Source organism: Pseudochaenichthys georgianus, chromosome 21, assembly GCF_902827115.2.
Source record: "Pseudochaenichthys georgianus chromosome 21, fPseGeo1.2, whole genome shotgun sequence".
Lineage (NCBI taxonomy): Eukaryota > Metazoa > Chordata > Actinopteri > Perciformes > Channichthyidae > Pseudochaenichthys > Pseudochaenichthys georgianus.
The window spans coordinates 27,895,928-27,919,169 of NC_047523.1; the positions used below are offsets into that span (position 1 = coordinate 27,895,928).

Genomic DNA, 23,242 nt, shown 5'->3' on the forward strand with positions numbered 1-23,242 from the left:
TTCCTTTCATTTTGTCTACCAAGCATTCTTTATTTTGTCCACACACAAGAACACACACACGCACACTCTTGAATTCTCTCAGCAGGGCAGGATTATCGGCATGGTTAAAACCTCTCCAGTGCCGCTGGCTTGATCCTCTGTGCGAAGCAGAAAGTGAGATAATCGGCCTCATATGTCTCTCGAGCTACACTAATATCTAACAGGCGTCACTTCATTCTACTGTGAAACCTCAAACCACACCTGGCTCGATGTTTGGGGACACCAAATCCTTAGGACAATAAACTGTTCAAAAACTGAACATCAGCATTTCGTATTTCTAGGATCCAACATAGTGGGATATGCAAATACATGGACACATCAAGCTAAAGTAGAGCCGATTCAATACCAAGCCTCATTCAATTTGCTCAACATGGCCGACAGCTAAATTGCCAGTAGAGTCCTTCTATTAGAAATGTGCATTAAGAGGACATTAAAACTGTGATGTGTCATGATTACAGCCACTGTCTAATATGAACGAACCGCATTAAAGTCATTATTGAAAAAGCATTTTATGTTTATGGTAGCATTAGGGTATTTGCGAGAAAAGCGTGAAAATATGCGTTAGTTGTATTACAGTCTCCGGCTCTCAGAGGTCATACCTTCTCATGCAGCTCAAAGAAGCAGACCATCCAGTCTCTTCACGTAAAATAATATGGTCATAAAATCAATGCCAGCTCAATTGTTCTTGATTAAATATATTCATTATTTCTTCGTCTGGCTCGATAAGCAGGAACATTGCAACATCACTTCAGATTGTTGAATTTATTTCTCAGTATTTTAACTTGATGGCACTAAATTAAAAGTCAAGTGATCATCAGAGTTGTTATAACCCATACTCAATAGGATGTTAAAGTCAGTACCAAATGAAATGTCAATCCATCAAGTATTAATCAATATCTTAAACAAAACTCAACCTCATGGCGGCGCTAGATTAGATGTCATTCATTCATTCCATCTGATAGTTAAGATATTTCAGAAGTGGTGTACCGTTTGACTCCATCCATGCCAAAAAAATGTTTGTTTAAACGCTAACAAGGGCTACCAAGAAGTACATTTACCAGATTTTTATGTCAGATATTTGCTGATATCATTTATAATTCCCCATCACTTCTTTTATTTACTCACCCAGAGGGAGATGGATCTACCTACCTCAGCATTTTATCTAATTGCTCCAAAAGTGATGATGATGGTCATGATGAGGGAGACGTGTGGTGCAGTGGGTTGTGTGTAGGTGTTCGGATCAGGGGGTCACAGGTTCAAGCCCCACTGCTGTCAGCATGTCGTTGTGTCCCTGGGCAAGACACTTCTCCCCAAATTGCTCCTGTGGGGATTTCCCACAGTATTGAGTATGTAAATCGCTTTGGATAAAAGCGTCTAACATGTGACACGTAATGTAATGATGATAATGACTTTTTTCTCTAATGATGATAAAAAAAACATTACTGCTGAATTTAAATGAAATGTTTGGGACATCAAAAGAGCGGACTGAGAGGATGAAAAGCTGGAGTTGTGCGTGTGTAATGATGGCCGAGACATAAGAGTCTCATGGCAGCGTGGAGAGCTCTCAGTGTCTCCCGCTCGGTGTTATGAGATGTGACATGTACTGTGGTTTTCCTCTGCCTGCCTGTGTACTCGCGTCTCTCCTTTGACTGTATTATTAATTCAAAAACCATGCGAGTACACGCCTTGTCTCCTCCTCTGCTGTCTCTTCGAGAGATCTTTGAAAGAGGAAGATTAAAAGGAGGGCATAATTAGACAGGAGTCTCTTCAGTATCACAGTAATTGAAGATGTGCTGTCATATTACAATATCTAATTGGGCTCAAATTACAGAAAAGCAATTACGACAAAAGGGAGTCGCTTACCAATGTAATGGGACATTTAGATTTCCTGTCCAACCTATATTTATTCTCCAGTTATTGTACAGTCATTTCCCCCTGTAGAGACACTTGTATTCAAACACCCCGCTTGGAAGTGGCAGTAAAATAGAGTTACATTTCTGCATTTTGACTATGGTGTATCATTAGGAAGTAGAATATGAGATCTATTATGATTGCTACACAGTTCTGGAGTTGTATAAACACCGCTTAAGTGCTACTTAAATCTTTGTTATCAGAAACAAAGGAGGTCAAGTAGGTGCCATATGCCAGGAGGTGAAATTAGATGACAGATCTCATTACCGATACACAGCCGCTCAGATTCTTTGTGAAGATGGGGTCGTCTCGGAGCTGCATCCTCAGCTGTTCCTCTAGGGGTGCATGTATCCTTCCCAAAGCATACAGCTTGTAATAGGTCTTGCTCTTGGTAAAGATGTTTCCCTCCATGCTATTATGTGCTGATGCCCATCATGGCAAAGTCACATGTTGTGTTTGTGAATCAGACTGCAGGGTGCACGCACGCACATCACAAAGAGCATAAAAGGCATAAAAGGCAGGGATGACCCGGAGTCACCTCCTACTGTATGACATGTTATTCAGACAGTCTCTCTTACCTGAGACCTCACTCCACACTCACTGTGTTAAGGCTGTTCTGTTTACCATGGCTGACATCCTGACATTAAGTGGTTTCCTGTGTTTCAGCTCGGGGAGATTTTACTGCCGAGGTGCTTCTGTGTTGTCTTAGCTTAAGGAAATCCCAAAGTGGTAGAAATTGTAATTGAATAGTAATGCGCATTCCTATTTTATGAATCACATTCCCTTCTCTTATTTAAACTTGGTGCCTACGTCAAACACAAGGCATCTCAACCACAATTAGGTCAGAATCAGTCAGAAAGCAAGAGGTTTTTGGCTTGTTAGTATCATGGATGGTTTTCTAAATAGAGTTAACAAGTAGAAGCACCACAACGTCTGATTTCTTTGTAGGCCGACAACTACCACGCACAAGAGATGAAAATACAGAGAAACAACCCAGCAGAGACCTCTATTCGTATTTTCTTCCTTTGCGACTTGGGGGCTTTTCCCTCATAATCCATCCTTGGCTATACTAGGTTACTCAAAATTATATTTATATTATCATAATTTCATATTAGAACCCCTTTTATAATGATGTAACTAGTAGTCTTGTACAGTTTTTTCTTAATAGAAAACAAGTTTTAAAATCTTTAAAGCTGTGCCTCAGTATCTTATAAACTCAACAGATATCATACAAAGGCTGGTGTACACTGTTTACACAGACTGCTGTTAATCATACCATGTTCACCTTATTGTATTCCATCTTTATTATAGCTAATGTACCTCTTTATTTCTGTTACTTTCAATACTTATCTGTATATATTTGTACACATACTGCTGCAACTCCCAAATATCTCAGCTTGGGATCATTAAAGGTGTATTGCAATCGTAATCTTACTGAGGAGCCGGCTCCAGGGAGCAGATGTTCAGATGACGTATTTCGAACTCCCCATATTTTTTTTATTTTCAAACTTTAAGTGTTCAGCTCCGACTGTCACTTGACTTTGCACAGTTCACTGGGGAGCCACAAAAAGCTTTATGTAACTCATTATTCATTATGTTGCAGTACTCACTCAGACCTGTTACCCTCTACACTTATTTTAAAAATGAGCTATTCATTCTCTCCTCAGATGTGACGTTTCCCTTTTGTCCCGGTTCTGTCGCGTAAAAGAAAGACTGAAATGTATCCCTTTTTGAAGGGCAATTTTTCCCCTTGTTGTTATCTGCCACTCCCAGTACAAGCACTCTCTTTATGCACATCATGTCATGTGCTCGCAATGCCAGCCTGCTGACAAGTAAATGAAAGGTCCCATCGTTCTTCTTGTTTCTTCCCAGGTGACACCCCCTGTCCCCATTCCGTCACCATCAAAAGCCGAACAAGATGCCGAGAAACCTCAAAAACGGTCCATTATGGGCTGCCAGGAGGAGTGCAGCCAGACACCATTAAGGAATGATATCGGTTACAAATAATGCATGTCTCCAGTCTCATTCGCATCTTGTCTAAGAGAAACAGAACAGTGCAGAGATGTACAGATGCACCGCAGAGACCTTGCATGCTTAATATCGCCCTCACTCACGCAAACCAAGGACATCTCCTCACCAGAGAGTTGCTGAGGAGAGGCTTCAGGCAGGGGTTGGCCACATAATCCCACTCTAAAGCCATTACACAAGTATGAACTGAAAGAATGCCACGGTACGGTAGTGAATTGACGTTCAGAGCACACCACACTCGGTTATTACAACATATTGCGATTGTCTTTATGGTTTTGCTTTGGGAATGTTACAGTTCATAAAGTGAACTGATAAAGGAGAATCCTCAGGAGTCTCAATCGGTAATATCCATGTCTCTTTTCATGACTGCTGAAATGAAAGACCGGCGGGATGGAGGAAGTCATTATCTAGAGATGTTATTTCTCTTTAAACATCCTATCACATGGTGTGTGTGTGTGGTGCAGCACTCAGGGTTTTTTCACAAGGTTAAGCACATAGCACTTACTGTACTGTAACATCTCTTAAGTGGTAAAAGATGCACTAATCAAGACGAATTAGAATCCAATGCATTTGTTAATGCTTGTGACACCGTGAGAAGCCAGGCTGTTCCGGGAAAAACTTCCCACGAAGCTTTCACAACAATCCATTATCTTCCTTTCTTAGATTTTTACAATGAAAAGCGGAGATAACAAAACGCAACATGCTGGCTGTGGTTGATTTGGATCGCAATCACTCATACATGTTCACCTTCTTTTGATTCATATCTGTGCAGACATAAATACAAATTATTGACGAGAAACACTCTTTTTTTCCACATAGCTTGTCGGAATTCTGCAGATCTTCACCGATAAGAAGCTGAATGACGGCACGCTTGTTATGTTGGTCATTTTTATTCAAAGAGCGATGAAAGTCAATACCAGCCCGTCCGCTTTTATACGCATGACAATCTTAAAATGTAATTTCAAAACTCTAAAGGCTCACTCTTTTACTGCGATATGCCATTAAGTTCTGAGGCATTCATGTCTTTTTAATGAGCGAGCTAAATTGCCTTCACACGCAGTGATTTTTGTGCAAATGAAAGCCTTGCAGACTATGAATGTCAAGTAGAGTAAATGTTCCTCGGCACATTGTGGGACCACGGGCTGAAGCATCAGGAATCACGACCATGTGACGGAGCCCAGCAGGAAAATATTTAAAATGTAATGAACAACATGCAGAAGACTACTCACAAGCAACATCGTCATTACTGAGTGTGTAACAAGAATGATCTGCATGACTTCTTCAGTGCAACAGTTTGACTGCACTAAACTATCAAATTGATCAGTTATGACTACACACTGCCGGAGATGCCAGGTGATTCCTTTGGTGTGATGAATATAATATCCATCAAGGATTGTGACAGTTACTGCAGAGAACATCCGTTATTTAATACTGGCACTCCCTAAATCTTTTCTCTACCCATAACACTTTCTAAATAAATGTAGCTACATAGTTGTGTGCATCAACTTCATGTTGTGGTACATTAAAGAGAGATATTATGAGGACAAACATATTCTGTTATCTGACAAATTACATTTTAACACAAGTCCAACTCACTTAGCGTTTAATCAGTTTAATCGGGGGCGACAGAAGCTCAGTCTCTAGGGACTTAACTTGGGAACCGGAGGGTCGCCGGCACCTCTACAAATCAGAGTCCTTGAACAAGGCACTGGACCCCCTCATTTCTCCCCTGATGCTGTACAATAGCTGCACACCCAGTCATAGGATGGGTTAAAATGCAGAGGTCCGGTTTCACTGTGTGTGCTCTTCCACATCTGTGACAACTGAGAAAAACTCCATCTGCCGTAGAAGACTCTGACAAACTATTGAAAAAAATAATAGCTGGATATTTTTTAAGGCCAAGGATAAACACTAGATTCCAACAAAGTGTTTTACTATTACGTTTTCTTTGTCTTTGTGACTTATCTCCCTGTTTCCTATGTATCTTAATCTTGACTGTCTAATTAGCCAAACCTCACATTCATATAAGAACAGGGGAAGGCAGCATTTAATACTTTCTTTTTCAAACTAAACGGGGCGTCATAATTAGCTTCTAAATAGATTAGAGACATCCATCTATTCAAAAGTGTTTTCCTTTTCCACATGTAATTTCAGTAAAGCCCAGCTCTGTCAATGTCAATGTAATAACTATAGAAACCAAGTTCGATTTGCGAGATACATTTTTTTGTCAGAGCTCATAATTACTTGTACTTTCCATTTGCATCATGCCATATTTACTACTATAAGCATCATGGTGTGAAAGGTTTACTATTTACTGGCAGAACTGCATGCTGAGTAAGTGAAGAGGGAATTATCAGGAAGGGGAAGAATGAATAGGCAAACAGACACATTAGATAAACTAGATGCAGAGATCTTAGCAATTAGAGGCACTGTTTGACATGATTTAATCAACAAGTCCTCCAACTCATACGACCAAATGGGCCGATTGTTCAGGCCCTTATTACGACCAAATATGTTGTTTGTTCAAGCGCTTAATACGTCCTATAATTACGTTTTAAAGTGTTCGCCCTCTAGTGCTCCCGTTGAATGCAAACGTTACAGATGGTCGTTTATTCACACATAACCCTCTCTGTAAAATCCTAAATTGTAGGATAGTTTGGCCATTAAAAAGTTCTTTGATTAGATTTCTAGCGAGAAGTGTATATTGTACTTTTAGAATCCACGTCCAGTCGATATGTAGGATCTATAGCTTGATAGATATTTGAGGTATGCGGCAGCCTCCATGTAAAGTTACGGGTTGAAAACAGTATTTCCGGTCTCGACGTTTTCATAATAAAACCAATTATCAAATGATTTAACAGTGATATCTGCAGTACTCATCAACTAAAAAAACATCAGTTTATCCTTGTTAATTATATGACATTTATTGGTTTAAATTGTGTACAATGCGTTTGTGTTTTTCCCATAGGTTTTTCTCTTTCGATTCTGAGAGACACCTTTCTTTTTTCAGAGGTTTTGATAGGCTAAAACATCGATTGTTTTAGATGCAATGCATGTCGGGATATGGTGTTGTTTATGCGATATGAAATCGGAAAAACATTATTTTTAAATTAAATATAACTTTATTCCGAGTGTTCTTGCTTTTCTCTTTGGAAGTCATCACATAACGGCACTGTAATACACGGTTCGGCTGCATTACATATTACATATCTGCCGTAGTTCTTTATTTATAGAGCCCTGATCAGAAGACCTTTTGACAAACTGGAAGAAATGCCGCCAAAACTGATACGTGACGTGGATCATAAATATATCAGCAATTAAACAACATCCTCCATTTCTTTTCACACAATACGTCTCCTTCAAGTATAAACACTAATTCGGCTGACTTTTATATTTGATCCAATTGGTAGATAGGTTATATTTACACCATAACGGTGCACAGCTGATATAAAGGGATTTTTTTGTAGTTTTTAAAGATATTATTTACTGAACTACCTTTCCAACTCCTCATGCAGTTGACTGTTACAGGTCTATACAGGTTCATGGTACAATGCATAAGCTTCAAATCGAGAGACTGAAACTGTATTTTCCTTTACCGTTCTGTTTTAATTTCACAATAAAGTCAATAGTCATATGTTTCATATTATTATGTTTTATTAACTACACCACTGGTTTTTTAACCCGCACCGCCTAGTGGTTAAAGCACGTTATTGCATTTTGTTGTTGAATACGTTTTATTTGATGAAAACATTTAAATATTAAGAGTAGCCTACATACAAAATAGGGGGAAAGTAGAAGGCATGATAGAAATATAAAATATCAAGAAGATACTGTAGTGATCTCTACAATAAAACAGTCCAATCACAGGGCTTGATGACTAATCACGGGGTTTGTAAAGCAAGGCGGATGTTGTAGTTCCAAACGATAGCTGGGGATTCTGGGTAGTGTAGTGTCTTCAGAAACTGCAGTGTCTAAACTCCGAAAAAACAATTTGTTTCTCTGAATCGAAGGTTAAAAACACAAAAGCGTTGAACACAATTTAAACCAATCAATATTTTGTAATTAACAAGGATAAACTGATGTTTTTTAGTGGATTAGTAATGCAGATATCACTGTGTAATTATTTGACAGTGAGGGGAATATATCCGGTTTTATTATGAAAACTTTGAGACATCTTCGTAATATCTATCAAACTATAGATCCTACACATCGACTGGACGTGGATTCTAAGAGTACAATATACACTTCTCACCAGAAATCGAATCAAAATGCATTTTAATGGCCAAACTATTCCACAATTTAGGATTTTCCAGAGAGGGTTATTTGTGAATAAACGTCCCTCCGGAGCGTTTGCAATGAACGGGCCGGGAGCATGTTGTTTCTTACACGACCACTAGAGCACCTCTAGTGGTCGTGTAAGAAACAACATACACTTTAAAACGTGTCGCTAGGTCGTAATAAGGGCATGAACAATCGGCCTGTATGGTCGTTTTTTGTAGGAGGACAGACTGGATTGAATGGCTTTATAATTTCAGTTTTGTGTAGTTTAGTAAATTATTTTTAAAGATTAGTTATTCTGTGATTGAAATAAAAGATAAGCAACTAAGTCTGATCATTTCTCCTTGGCCACACAGTGGGCAGGCATTGGTAAATACAATCCAATAGCGTAGCGGCTGCTAAGCAAAACATTTATTTTAACGGATATTCTTTATTTCTTAGGAGGCTGTACATTGAAATGTCCTCTAGCGAGGTGTGATCTGATTGTTTCCTTTGGTCTGACTGGCTCTTCTTTTTCCTATGAGTAAAATGGTTCAGTGTCACAGGTATATTAGATTGTAAATAACACAAATTGATGTGGGCCTACACCATAGATTTGAAGGTGAAAGTAAACATTTTTCTCAGTCTGTTAATATTCTTTGCACTGCTGGTTCTGAATAGGAGGAAAATGTGCCCTCAGGCCATGGCCACACTGATGATAACACTACGTCAAGATTTCATCATGGCGGCTAGCACTGAGAATTCAGCTACTACAAAAAATAGTCAAACATTCATCCTTTACCACTTAAGAGTGTTTAGATGACCTTTTATATAGAAATATCCTATTTCTATATGAACTAACTGCAATGGTTCTGCTCGTGTACACGGTATTTCTATCATCAGAAACAGCTTAGTGCCAGCCATGGCTGTACTTTGGCAATGTTTACACATCTTGTGGATAATCCATCCTCTTATAATCATAAACAGATTAACCTTTACAAAAGTACTGACAATCTGCACTTTTGTTTGTTTGTATTTTCAAAGATAATGTAAGTGTTAATTAGCTTGTCAGATAGTGTGGTTAGCCTTTTAGGGGCAGTAGTGACAGGGCAGTGATAAAACAACATCTTCTGTCACAGAGTAAAGTAAATTCCCACATGTTTCCACAGTCCACCTTCCCTAACCGCACAGTTGACCCCATATTAACATCCTGGGATGTGGTGGAGAAGGTATAAATTATATGATTTGTATATAAATGTACTTTTATGGCAGGTTTAGAAGAAGAGTGCTTGCCAAGGGCAGCGGCATTTATAATTGCAAGAATTCACATTCTCCTCCTCTGGGTTTTTGCTCTGAGACGGTGTTTTTTAAGGAACACAGCCAGACTTGTCTCTTCGTCCTTTCTGCATCCAATTAAACAATAATTATCTTTGGCTCACGTCGTGGTAAAAGCTGAGCTGTTAGCGGGCAGTGGAAGGCAGCTTTGTTTTGCCCTCCAGGTGGGCGTACCCATAGGGCTCTGCTTCAAGTGAAAACAATCAATCTTGGCAAGTACAACGCTTTTTATAAGAGTCCTCAAGTTTTGCTCAAATAAGTAGTGGTTATGCTCTTGTAAGATCAGGTGTACAGGTGAGTTCACAACATTATGCTGTGTTATACTCAAACATTTTGTCCTTACATCCCCTTTGAGTTTGAAGCCTCTGCTTGAATGATGAGTTTTCATAGTGTACATCCTTATGTTTATTTTTAGAGTGCAAGTTCTTGTGTTGTGTGTTGGTTAGAGGGAAGCATGGGGGCCGTCTTGCTGAGAGTTGAGAGGTATTTTAGCTGAGGGCAGTGCCACTGGCAAACACATATTTCTGTGCTGTGCTGCTAACACCCGGCTCTGATCACATAAACAGCTCAGATCATGTTTGAGGGCTGTGGGGCAACACAACAACCAGACACTATTCGCTGGACATTTTTTATGTCTTGTGTTTAACCCAGTGTCCAGTAAATTACATTTATATTGTAGTCTTCCGAAGTATCCTTGTTGTGACCCTCACTATTGCCTGTTTTTGTCTACTGAAGTTGCATGATGGGAGTCAGGTTCAGTTAACAAAAGACATTGTTGAAATAAAGGAGTATTTCATCCAAAAAGGTTATACTAAAAAATGTAGACGTTAGTAAATGTCTAAATCCAAGTCTAAAGTTTCTATTGATGAAAAAAGAAAGGGTATCCTATCTGTTAGAATTGATTTATATTCAAGCGAAAACAATTATATAAAACCCCCCCAAAAAATGAAGAAATATCTGGGCAGCATTATCCCCGTCCGTGACAATTTGTGAGCTCATGGAAATCTCAACACTATTTATCGCTAATTTATTGCTAAACAAAGCATTCGTGATATATTATATTTCATTTTCTGGTGCATAAAGATGTGACTATTATAGAGAATTTGTATCGTCTATTTAATCAACAAATCCGATTTTTCTGCATTAAACCAGACCTAGATTTTCCCCTTTACCATACCTAAATGCTTGAAATCCCTCAACTGTAAACATATTTGAATCAATCAATCAATCAATCAATCAATGTTTATTTATATAGCCCAATATCACAAATGTTACATTTGTCTCAGTGGTCTTCACAGTTTGTACAGAATATCAGTATGACAATACGACACCCTCTGTCCTTAGACCCTCACATCGTACAAGGAAAAACTTCCGGAGAAAACCCACAGTTTAAAGGGGAAAATGGGAGAAACCTCAGGGAGAGCAACAGAGGAGGGATCCCTCTCCCAGGACGGACAGACGTGCAATAGATGCCGTGTGTAAATTGAAAAGATAATACATTTGCAACATAGGTAGTCCAAATGTTTGGAAATGCATGTGTGTATAATAGGAAGATGAATCCACGAGGATATCCATCCAGGACCGATGATCCAGGACCACAGCCACGACTCAAGATCCAGGGCACTGGACCGCAGGATCATCCATGTCTCCGGATCCCGGCGTATATAGACACCAAAAAGAAAGACATTTGGGGAAGCTGGGTTAATCGGAACATGAGAGTACACAGGTATAGAGAGAGAGAAGGAAGAAGTAAGATGTCCCCCGACAAACTAAGCCTATATCAGCAAAACTAGGGGCTGAATCTAATGAGCCCTAACTATAAGCTTTATCAAAAAGGAAGGTCTTAAGCGCACTCTTAAAAACGCATAGGGTGTCTGCCGCCCAAACACAAACTGGAAGCTGATTCCACAAATGTGGAGCTTGATAAGAAAAGGCTCTGGCTCCCATTGTACTTTTAGAGACTCTAGGAACAACCAACAACCCTGCATTCTTGGAACGCAATGCCCTAGTAGGACAGTAGGGTATTTGAAAGGTCCAAAGTTTTGGACTCACTATAAGTGGAAATGTAAATATATCAGCAGTAAACATGAAAATGTTTGCAACTTGCAAGATACATTTATGAACAATATGTTCTCATTTAGTTTGTCATGTTAATGGAAATTGTCATCAAACCTTACATTTGGAAATGAGTTTAATAAACATGTTTTCTTGCAGACAGGGTTCATAACGTTCCATAAACTGTGCACTCAGTAGCCCTGTTTGTCATCATGTTGTTTAATAAAATAACAGATTTCTTCAGGAGCAGCTTGCAATATGTTCCACATTTTGATTTCACATTTTAAATACAAAACTATACCAGCTTGAAATTGTTTGTCGAGATACAATCAGACATCACTGTAAGGGAAACTTCTGCGTAGCAATGCAGTGGGAGTCACCGACTCAGGTAGGAGACAGGGTAGAGCAGGAGCTTCGATGTCAAACACTGATGATTTATTTGGAGTTACGGCCAGAGAATTCACATCACAAGTCACAGCAGTCACGGTCTGACTGCACGGGTGGATTGCCACGTCAATTCTGGAGCGCCTCTCTCTCTCGTTAGCCCATTTAACTGGTTTCACAGAGAGTAATCAACATATTATGATAAGATAGTTTAACCAGTTGGGCACACTGAGTTACTTGCGTCCGTCACTTATGGCCTCGAAGATGTCATACCTTGGAGTCCACAAACAACACAGAAGGAAGTGTCCCAGTGCACCCACAACAACAGACCATCTGTGACCTAGTGTTGACCGGTCACAGAATGGGAACAATAACATTATGGCTGAAGCGGCCTATGTCCTTAAAGGAGATAAACAGACGTCAGGGTTGGTCCTGTACGTCATATCTAGGAGTCTAGGTCAATCATTTCCCTAACAATCGCCATGTTGAATGAAAGTTTATGAGAGGAAGGCCTCTCATAAACTTTCATCATTACCATGATTTACCTGAATGAGGAGTCGCTTGGAAACAGCCATACAAAACAAAGAGTGAAGAAAGAGGGCAATGGTGGTTTTTTATATGCAGTGCCTCAAGTGGAGGGCAGGGAGGAGAGACCACGCACAGCATAGAGAGCGATAACCACAGCAGATACAGAGGGAGATTGACGAGTGAAATCAGCAGCGTGATTAATGTGACAACCTTTAAGAAAAGGTTATAGATCCGGAGGGAACACTAATGTCTAACACTAATGTAGGACATGGAGGAGAAGCAGAGCGGAGAAAAGGGCAAGAGTCAAGTGAGGTGCAAAATTACACAATACCTTATTCTCAAGGGCTGACTGTACAATGTGCTCCTAACATGCATCCCAACCTCTAGTATAGTATACCTCTTTAGGAGGACACCCAATGTTGAAGGTATGAACCATCATTCATTTTATTAACATTTGGTTCATAGTGTTGCGTGACCAATGTGACATTAAATCCACACTGTTGTAACATATCAAACAGGAAAGTGATCCTGAAAATGTAAGTGTAACTTCTGAAATAAGCGTTAAACAATCATGTATTAAGGTGTTTTCTACATGATAAGGGTGACAGTTTTTTTACAAGCTTTAACTTGTTACGCCCTGAGCCTGTTTTTCAGGTCTCAGGCTCGAAAATGACATTCCCAGAACAAATGACCATAGTATTTCTCTATTACATTCTATATTTATTGCCAAAAGAGTACTTATCAAGATAAAAAATCTATGTAGAAAGAAGACATCCCCATTATAAATCATGCCTATTAAGCTGATTGGTGAACGGTTTAATGAGGGAAAAACGTATTAAGGGTTTATTTTCTAAATGCTGAGGCTGCATGGGAGCAAATAAAACAAATAAACCAAATGTAAAACAGAACATTTAGAACATTTTAATTAGATAGAAGTTTCATTTATTACCAGCAGCTGCCTCAAACTTTGACTCACACTCACACATAGTGTCTTCCAGGCTACATCCCAACATCTGTCAGTTCCTCTGTTGTACAGGGACATTACTTATTTACTGCTCTCAGTGTTAGCCTTTGCAACTTTCCGCCCGGCTCACAGAGATATTGTTTTGCTTATCCCTTTTGTCTTTCCCACCCTGAAGCACCTGCAATGATACCCAACCCCACACATTAAAATCTTGAGAAGTTAATTTAGTTCATCTGCTTTCTCAGGCTGAGAGTACAATGTCTCTTTTAGCAGCCTGCAATCAGGGAGAAGCAGTGGGCTGAAATTGTGTCATTGAGGCTAATAACGGGCAATTAAAAGCCAGTTGTCTTTTGCCCTGACATACTGTAGGGTTAGGATAAAACTGTTTATTTGAGGGTTCAGGGGCTGTTTTAGTGACGATATTCACAGGGAGCTGGCTTGTTATTTAGCTGTAAAAGTGGCATGAGGCTGTGGATGAAATGTCAGTCTTTCATGGTAATCATACCTGCTAAATGTCAGCATTATCATGTTAGCATGCTGACAGCATTTGGCTCAAAACACTGTTGTGTTATACATGACCACTAAGCTGTTGACCCTGTGTCCAAAATGCAATATTACATTAGATAATAATTATATACAGAGTTTGTACTAATCTGCAATAATTCAGCTACTACAATAATACTGTTTTAGCTGTTTAAGCACAGGTAATTATTGTTGCCAATTAAATCTAACCAAGAGAGAAAAACATGTTTTTCTCAGAGAGTTCAATGATTCACTTTAGTTTTCTAAGGTGTTACGGGAAGTGTCTCATTACCATCCACAATTAGTATTGATGCTTTTCAGCTGTAATTAGCTCCTTTTTTTGCATTGCATTGTGGGAAAATATATTCCATCTACAACACATTCAATTGTGTTTTAGTATGCATGCTCTATATTTTTGGGCAGTTTCCAGTGTGAACACACTAAAAACCCATTTCCTAGCAGTATTTCGAAAACCTTGTAGATGATGTTATTTCCCTTGTGCATAAAGTAGCCCTTAAATCAGTTGTAAAAAAAAACAGCAGTTCAAAATGTGGTGTTTTAATTGAATATCATAATTCTTTCTCGACTGTTGTGCCAAACCTCTGCTTCTCGAATGTATCAGTCAAACATAGCTTCGATGCAAGCTGTATTTATCAATAACCATTGAAATTAAACCAAGCTTCAGTATTCAGCTATAGTAGCTATAGGCTGTAGCAGCTCGTTCCTCTGCTGCCCTCATCATTCCTTGCTTTAGTTTCCATTTTTAGCCACACTTTTGAATTCCTCTTCGATCTCTGCTCAATGGCCCCTATTTACTCTGTGCACCGCTGAAGTCTGGAGCTGGTGCTGCTGCTTTAGAGATGAGTATTCTGGGGTGGAATGGGTTGCAATATGCCTCCTATCCATTATTGATCCATGATTAACCAGAGTTCAACAGGGTTCTTTACTCCATCGCAGTGCGGGACCTGGAGCCTGGGATTGTAGCCCCTCCCAACATACGAAATATGGAAATGTGTCTTCCCCCACCGACCAATATTATTTAATGGTCACAAATACCTCCAAAAGCCTAGATAAAGATGTAGTCCCTCCGCACGATGCAGGTTTGGTGTTCCTGTCACTCAACAACAGTGGACACGTTTTGAGTTTGTGTATCCTCTACGCACCATGCACAAGAGCAGCATCACTGATGCCCATGACATTAAATATAATGTGTGTTGGTGTTGATACATCACACATCTGGTTATGGTGTTTTTAAAAGGAGGAGGAGGAGGAGGATCTCAGATACTCCAAATGTTCATGTGATGTTGGTCCAAACACATTCTTGAAGCTGACAAATCTTAAAGATGGCTCTGTATTCTTTGTTTTGATGCACTCAACATTTAGCAACTGGTTAAAGACTTTATACTAAAAATAAGGAAGAAAACTCTACAAAACATGCTTCTTCCTTTTATTTCCTTTGTCTCGGTGTTGCCAGAAGAGACAGTGTGTCATTAAGTAGTCTCATTTGAACTGCTTTCTAAAATGTCTGCAATGGATTTGCGCCAACAATTATCTGCTGGATATCAGCATCACAGTGTAAAGTTTTCACGGTCATTTTGATGGGGAGTGGTCTTTGACTTTAGTGGTACTGATGGTAACACAGGCCAGAGGTAAGACAGGCCTGATTCTCCTACCCCCCCCTCTCAAGACAGCCATCTGTATCACTCAGGGAATGCCTCCTCAAGACAGCTCTGCAGACCCGCTGATCCTGATGCTTTTTGACACTGATGGTGCACACCGCTGACCTTTGGGCTGTCGAGTGCACTCAAACAACACTTGCTGCATGTGTTTATGTGCCAGACAGTCTAATGAGGGTGCATCTGAAGCCAGCAGCAGGAGCAAGTGCCAGGATACAGCTGCTGCCACCAGGCCTGTAATCACTGTATGGTAGCTGTTTGCAAACTTGAATATACGTACACGATTGTTGGGAATTGAACTCTTGGAATTAAGTTTCCATATCTCATCATCATTCACACTGTTACTTTACACTTTGTTGTCAAACTGATTAACCTCAGGATATATTAAAAGGTTTTATTAATGTGTAAATTATTGGTATGAGAGCAGGTTCACACTTTGCAATCCCAGCATGATCTCTGGTACTGGCTAGGGCTGCATCAAACAACTGTTTTCCTTATCAGTTCATCTTATTAGCTAATTATTTTTGTCATTACTAATGAAGTCCTTTTTTTGCCTGACCAACCGTTTCAAACCAAGAGGAAAACAAACAGCAAATCTGCATATTGGAGAGAGAATCTTTCTAAAGATCAAAAGGTTGACAATTAAATCACCAAATGGATTACATTTTGTTCAGCTCTTGAATAGACTCCTGACACAGCTGCCCTTTTATCATGTATCTGTAAAGCAGACTGTGATTATGACCGGGATATGTCAGTGTTAAAGCTACTTTATAAGAACTGGTCAGGTCAAAAACGGTAGTTGTTAAAAAACCAAATAAAGGAATCCAAACAAAAACGATATTCTCGCGTTAAACAACCTGTGTAAAGTTTGAGCAAACTATTCCTGTGTGAAGCCAGCCCTGAAGGACAAGAGGGTGTAAGCACAGGAGGCTGTTTGCGTGCCTCTTTTATGAGACTGTGCGGAAAGAAGTGCAGAGAGCAGCTTTGGAGTCAGTGGGAAATCTCAGTGCCGCACTCCACTTTATCTGCCGTGACTGTCTCTGGGGAGGGGGTCGCATCATTAAATATGCATACAGCACTCACAGGACTTCACCTTAGGAGTGGCTTACCTGGACAACACCTGTCCAATCTTTGTTTTCCATCAGAGTGCGCATTGACATACCGGTGGTTCAGCTGAGTAGATCTCCTTGGAGTTCTTCAACCTTAGTTTGAAGGTCGGGTCAAACGTCTTGCAGTCTGTCACTCGCACGCAACATATCAACTTCACAGTCAAATATGATTTGTAACCATACATTCATATTGGACATTTTTGCTTTGTTTGTAATACATACACAAATGTTATGGTATTGGTATAAGATGTATATTTGGCTTCCTGCACCACAGAGCTTCATCTGAGTCCTCATTTTAAATGTCCTTTTGACACTGCAGGAAACTGATGAATCTATATTAAGCGTCCTCCCTTGTTTTCCTTGTTCAGTAGCTGTCCTTTTGCAAGCATTGAGGACATTTACACTCTCTAGGGGAGAGGTTTGTATAACAAAGAATAGCTCTAATTTAACAGCTCTTCACCACCAAAATGCCAGCCGAATGTGTTTTCCCCTGTAAAATGACCTGCTGTGATTGGGTGACAAATGAATAGTTGGATACATAGTTAAAAGTGCAATGCATTTTAGGCAGCCAGACTGAAACCTCGTTATTTTTTAACAGTGACATATTTGGGATTCGGTTGGGTCAGTTTAACTTTCTCTCTGTGTGTCCAAGGATTACCATTATGTCTTGATTCCCAATTATTCTGCATTTTGGCAGGTGGGAGAAATCTGTGGAACGGAAAGGATTTTAGCTCAAATTTGTAAAATCATTGCTCTGATGCCATTTCCATGGGCAATATATATATAAACTAAGATAATAATCTCATTAGCGAGACTTCCAGTTTGCCAATTAGCATTCAACCTTGGACTTTCATACACAGACACAAGTCACCATCTGTCAGCACAGTGCAGGGCAGCCCTCTATGATGATGATGATGATGATGATGATGATGATGATGATGATGATGATGATGATGATATGCCCACAGCTTGCTAACTGTGTTTGTTTTGGCTGCAGGAACTTCTATTACATCACCATGCTGCGCGACCCCGTGTCCCGCTACCTGAGCGAGTGGAAGCACGTACAGCGAGGGGCCACGTGGAAGACGGCCCTCCATATGTGTGACGGACGCTCGCCCACCCAGGACGAGCTGCCAAACTGCTACATCGGAGACGACTGGTCCGGGGTCACCCTGACGGAGTTCATGAACTGCCCGTCCAACCTGGCAAATAATCGACAGGTCCGCATGCTGGCTGACCTGAGCCTGGTGGGCTGCTACAACCTGTCCTCCATGAACGAGAGCCAGCGGAACCACATCCTTTTGAGCAGCGCCATGAGCAACCTGAAGAACATGGCTTTCTACGGCCTGACCGAGTTTCAACGCAAGACCCAGTACATGTTTGAGCGGACGTTCAGCCTGCGCTTCATCGCCGCTTTCACGCAGATCAACAGCACGCGAGCCGCCAACGTGGACCTGAGCGAGCCCGTGCGCAGACGCATCGAGGAGCTCAACTATCTGGATGTGCAGTTGTACGAGTACGCAAAGGACCTGTTCCTCCAGCGATTCCAGTTCACCCGCCAGAGGGAGCACCAGGAGGTTCGCTTGAAGAGGCGCGAGGAGAGGCGTTGGCTGAAGGAGCAAAAAGAGCAAGGGAGGCCATGGCCGCCCAAACACAAAGGGGGAGGAAATGCAGGTGGGAGAAGGGGAGGAGGGTCGGAGAAAGGGACTGAGGGTGAGTTCCCCACCACCACGGAGGACTACACAAGCCAAGTGGCCCGTTGGTGAGGCTGTGGTCTTAAAAGAGAGGAGCAGGAGAGAGATTCCTCACAGACTTGTTTAAAGCTTTGACTCTCTCTCGCACATCCGGTGTTTCTCTCTCTTTGTCTCACCAATTATCTGTCTCATGCATCCGTCTGTTTTTCAGCTTCAGTGTGATCCAAGTGCTCTGCTGTTTCTTTAGGGAAACTGCCACGTCTGTGCGTCTCACAGCAGCTCTGCCTTGGAGTGCCCTTTGGTGTCTTAAATCTTTAAATGCTGTTTATGAATTGTTTTGGTCATTTAATGTTTGCCTTATCATGTGTTGAATAAGACATTGAACTGAGGTGAAGGGGGGGGGGGGGGGAACAATCAAAAGAAGCTGCCATTGCTTTATTTTGACATTCAGAAGGTTACAGACCTATTCCTTTTGAAAGATGTTGTTGTAGAAGAAGTGATGCTTGCATGTCACACGTCCACATTATACTGACAATTGGGGAGAGTGATTTCCATAAGATATGCAGTACTGTGAGCCAAAGTTAATTCAAATCACCATGTATTTATTGTATTTGTATTCAATGACAATGAAACCTTCTCGAAAGACGTTGTTGTCTGCATGCAAAACCCATATTTTAAACCAAATTACAGAAGACTATATCTGATTGTTATATTTTGGTTACAGTTCAATATATATTAATTTCCTCAAGTGCAATACCTTGCAGACTTTACCACGTCACCCAGAGATATCATGTGCTGTACACACAGTGTTAATCACAAAGAACATGAGAAAGGAAACCAGTTCTCTGTGAGGAAAAAGCATATTCTGTGAATAATTCAACAAGTATGTGGCAGATAAAAACTTGGTAAATAGTACAGGTGATGAAATGTGTCTGTGTGGCTGGTGTGTGGCCGGACTGTGAACCAGATGATCAGCATTCAGCTCTCATGCCCCCCCGTCACACTGGCTGCTTTTACATGTTTGTAGAGCTGACGGCACTGTGGGCAGCGAGAGCGCTTTAATGCCAGCAGAGCCCCCAGCCCACAAACACCAGCCTCAGAGCAGGGAGTCGAGAAATAAAACACATCTGTCATTTCGTCTGCCCGAACGTTTCCAGTCCCTCAAATCCAATCAGCGAGCCAATATGTGAAGATAAAAGAGGGCTTGTTTGTATCTGTTTAAATAGGCTTCAGTGATGCTTTTCATGCCTCTCATCTCACATTCACTCAAAACCCCTGCTTGTCAAATTAAACGCTCTCTAAATGTCAACACTGAAGTGGTGCGGCTGCTGCTATTTTAAGTCATTGTTCATGTTTCTTCTTTTATTGCCGTTAATATGAAATACCTCGGATGGCACAGGTTTGTTTCGGTTTAGAGAATCACCGTTGTCTTGTTTGAGTGATTCATTTGGATCGTACACTGAATGTGGTGTATGAATACAGGTTTGAGCTGTGGGTCTGTATGGGTGAACTTGTCTGTACGGATGCACTCACTTCACTGAGAGTGTGGATGGGTGGAAGAGAACAAAAACAAGGTGTATAGCACATTGATAACTCAAGTGTTTCAAGTGGAGCTGCAGCACTGAATATTAAATCCTTCTGTGCTGAATGTATTACTGAATTCATGAAGCTTGTGTTGTAGCAGCGAAATAGATTTGTGACAAAATTATTATTTTTGATTATAATTATTGACAAAGGCTCATTTTTTATATCTGTGTCTCAATAATACTTTATGCCCTAAACTCCACTCCATTAATTTGACTTTGTAACATTTCATGCAACATTAGATGTAGGTGTATCATTAAGAATGATCCAATAACATTAAATACTATGAACATATTCAGATTGATTGTCAACATCTTTGACAAACAATTTTTTCGTGTATCTTTACAAAAGGTGTAACCTACTCCTGCTTCATCAGGACTGTGTGGGTGTGGTTTGATCAGATGTATCTAAAGTACATCAATAAAAAATACACAAAGCAACTCAATAATTAAACTTCAAATTCCTACTTGAATAAAAGGAAAATGTTAAATTGGATACAGGATTATTACTGTACTGTAAATACTTTAATAAATGATGGCTGAATTCCATTAAGCTTAAGATTCAGGGTCCTCATTTTTTCATTGTTTGGTTTAATCATAAGTATCATGTACTTTTCAGATAAGAATCTGAAAGGCATCTAAGCTCTTCCTTTACTGCAGGCAACATATATGCATTAAATGATAATCCTATTGGACCGGGAGAATTTCTTTTTTAAATGGGAACTTTCAACAGAACGTTTATTTTGAAAATGTCTTTTAATAAACCAACATGCAGCACTGCTGTGTCACAAGCTGTAGAAATTACAATGTTCCCCGATGACAGATGGCATGAGCACTGCAGGAGCAGTACGTGTGCTGTACAGCTATTAATTAAACACTTACGAAAAACTACGTTGTAAATGCGCTATATACTCATGTTTATGTGAGTGTGTGAGGTTATTTTGTCTATCATGTGTATCTTTGTTGTTGTGATCATTAACACCTGTGTTGTGCTGCCTCAAAGCCTTTGATACAGCATACAGTACAGACTGATCACCTAACTACCGGTACTAGAGATTCACTTGAGAGGCATAGAGCAAAGAAAGGAACTGAAAAAGTTCAAAATGTAAATAACATCTGTTGTGTTCATGTGTAAATAAGCTACTGTGAGAGAGATCACCACAGAGATCAAAGAAGAAGAAGGGGAAGAAGTAGCACATCTCAATCAGCTGTAACACCTGCAAATAGGGGTTTCCATGGAGATAGTAACTGCTGAGTGACTCCCGGGTCCGTTCATTAAGCAAGAAATTGAGCTAATTTTAGTGTATTACTCAAAGAGGGTCCTTTATCCTAATGTTGACACTGTGCGAGAGAGTGGACTCAGCCGAACGATTTGCAGCATAATATGTTAATGTCAAAAACGTAGGAAAATAGCAACCTAAAAGTATTTAATTTTCTCAGCATTATCATTGTAAAATGTCATGTCGATGCAGTGAAAATGAAAGAATAATTGTGATAAGTGCATTAGGGGTTCTGCTAAAGGCATCAGTCTTTTCAAACAAACCTTGCTTTATGAAGAAAAACAACTCATTTACAGTTAGCAAGGCTGTTCCATCTCTCCTCATCAAAACAGGAAGTGACTGATCGGTTTTATTCTGTCTGTAAGCCATAATACTGAAGCTACGTATGTAGGGTTTATACCTAAAAATATATATGAATAATGTAGTGTAGGTTTAAAGCCTTCAATAAAGGCTACCAAAGACAGATCTTTCTACAATTTTAAATAATAATAATTCGCTGTCGAAGAGTATTACAAATACAAAAAATGGATTAATCCTGAATGAGCTGGAAATGTTGAAAATAAAATGTAGCTTTGCTGTTGTGGCCATTAATCTCATCGATTAGGCTACATTAAGACATTTACTTTACATCCATACCTTAGCATAATCAACAACATATTTAGACGTTTAATGGCTGAGATCTAGTAAAACTTGCAAACAATGTTTGAGAAGTCAAATATTTGTATTATTCAGTCACCGTTGCCAGTGTCTACTTTCATTGTTCTGTCAGCTGCTGCTTATTCCCTTGAAACACAGAAAATGAATAAGACATTTAAACTGTAAAATGGTTAAAAATAAAACAAAAGTACACTGCTCAATTGTAATGGACTGCAAATAGGAAAAGTAAAAACTCAAAATCTCTTAAACGATTGTGTGAATAAAGAAAAGGGGATAACAAGGATTTTTCACTCAATGTTAATAACATTTTCATAAAAGTGTGACATGCCGCTATATTATAGAAGCATTGTATTGAAGTTGTACTGCCACAACATGTCTCTGATAAGATGATGTATCTACATTTATTTGTTTATTTATATAGTTTTAACTGTTGCTAAATAATGGCTTTGCCTGGTGGGAAATACCAGAATTACCAACACCTCAGTGATGATGGAAGACAGCTTAGTGTAAGAATTTATATGTACATGTTAAAGTCTTGTGATGAAATGAATGGTTTAAGAGCCTTTTGGCGTGTAATATTTAATCTGCCATTTTGTCAGACCTGAAAAAACGAGTTAATTCTGCTTATAATATCAGAAATAAATGCATTGAATGGCCATGACATTATGGTGTGTTTTTTTATATTTTTCAACTAACCTACTTGAGGTTTTGTTTGCAAGAATGTATATTACCAAAAACTGATTTTCGAAATTGGTTTTCGAAAGTTGTTTTGTGAACCATCTCAAAGTAAACTTAAGGTGAGTATATACTTTGTATAGAATGTGATAAGTCACAGTTACATTTATTAGGCCTAATTAAAGATAATCACATCCAGTCATTTATGAGTTAGCTTGATATTTTCTCTTGCATTGAATGTAATGATTCATATAATTAAGTATCAGACATTTACATGTCTTATAAGCCAGTTAACTTCCTAAATGAAGATCATGCTGATAAAGTGAAGACATCACATATTAATTGTGAGCGAACTTTTAATTAACAAAGTAGGGTATGCTTTGATAAATAGTATCCAGAAAAGAAGGGTATGGCATGGTGTTAACAAGTGCAAACATATAGCCATGAAAACACGTCTGTTTCCCTTCACCTATAAAACCAAGTGCCTCAGGGCTGACAGCATATTGAGTTAACCTGGCGTTTACTTCACATCTGTATCAACATAC

At 39.7% G+C, this 23,242-nt stretch overlaps 1 protein-coding gene across 1 annotated transcript in view; it reads left to right on the plus strand.

The window, feature by feature from the left end:
- hs6st3b (heparan sulfate 6-O-sulfotransferase 3b) overlaps positions 1-20,178 on the plus strand; it is a 70,073-nt gene extending 49,895 nt beyond the window's left edge. The window contains exon 2 of the mRNA XM_034109298.1: positions 17,806-20,178. Coding sequence (XP_033965189.1) covers positions 17,806-18,574 — 769 coding nt within the window. The 3' untranslated portion in view covers positions 18,575-20,178. The remainder of the gene's footprint in view (positions 1-17,805) is intronic.
- Positions 20,179-23,242: the final 3,064 nt, after the last annotated feature.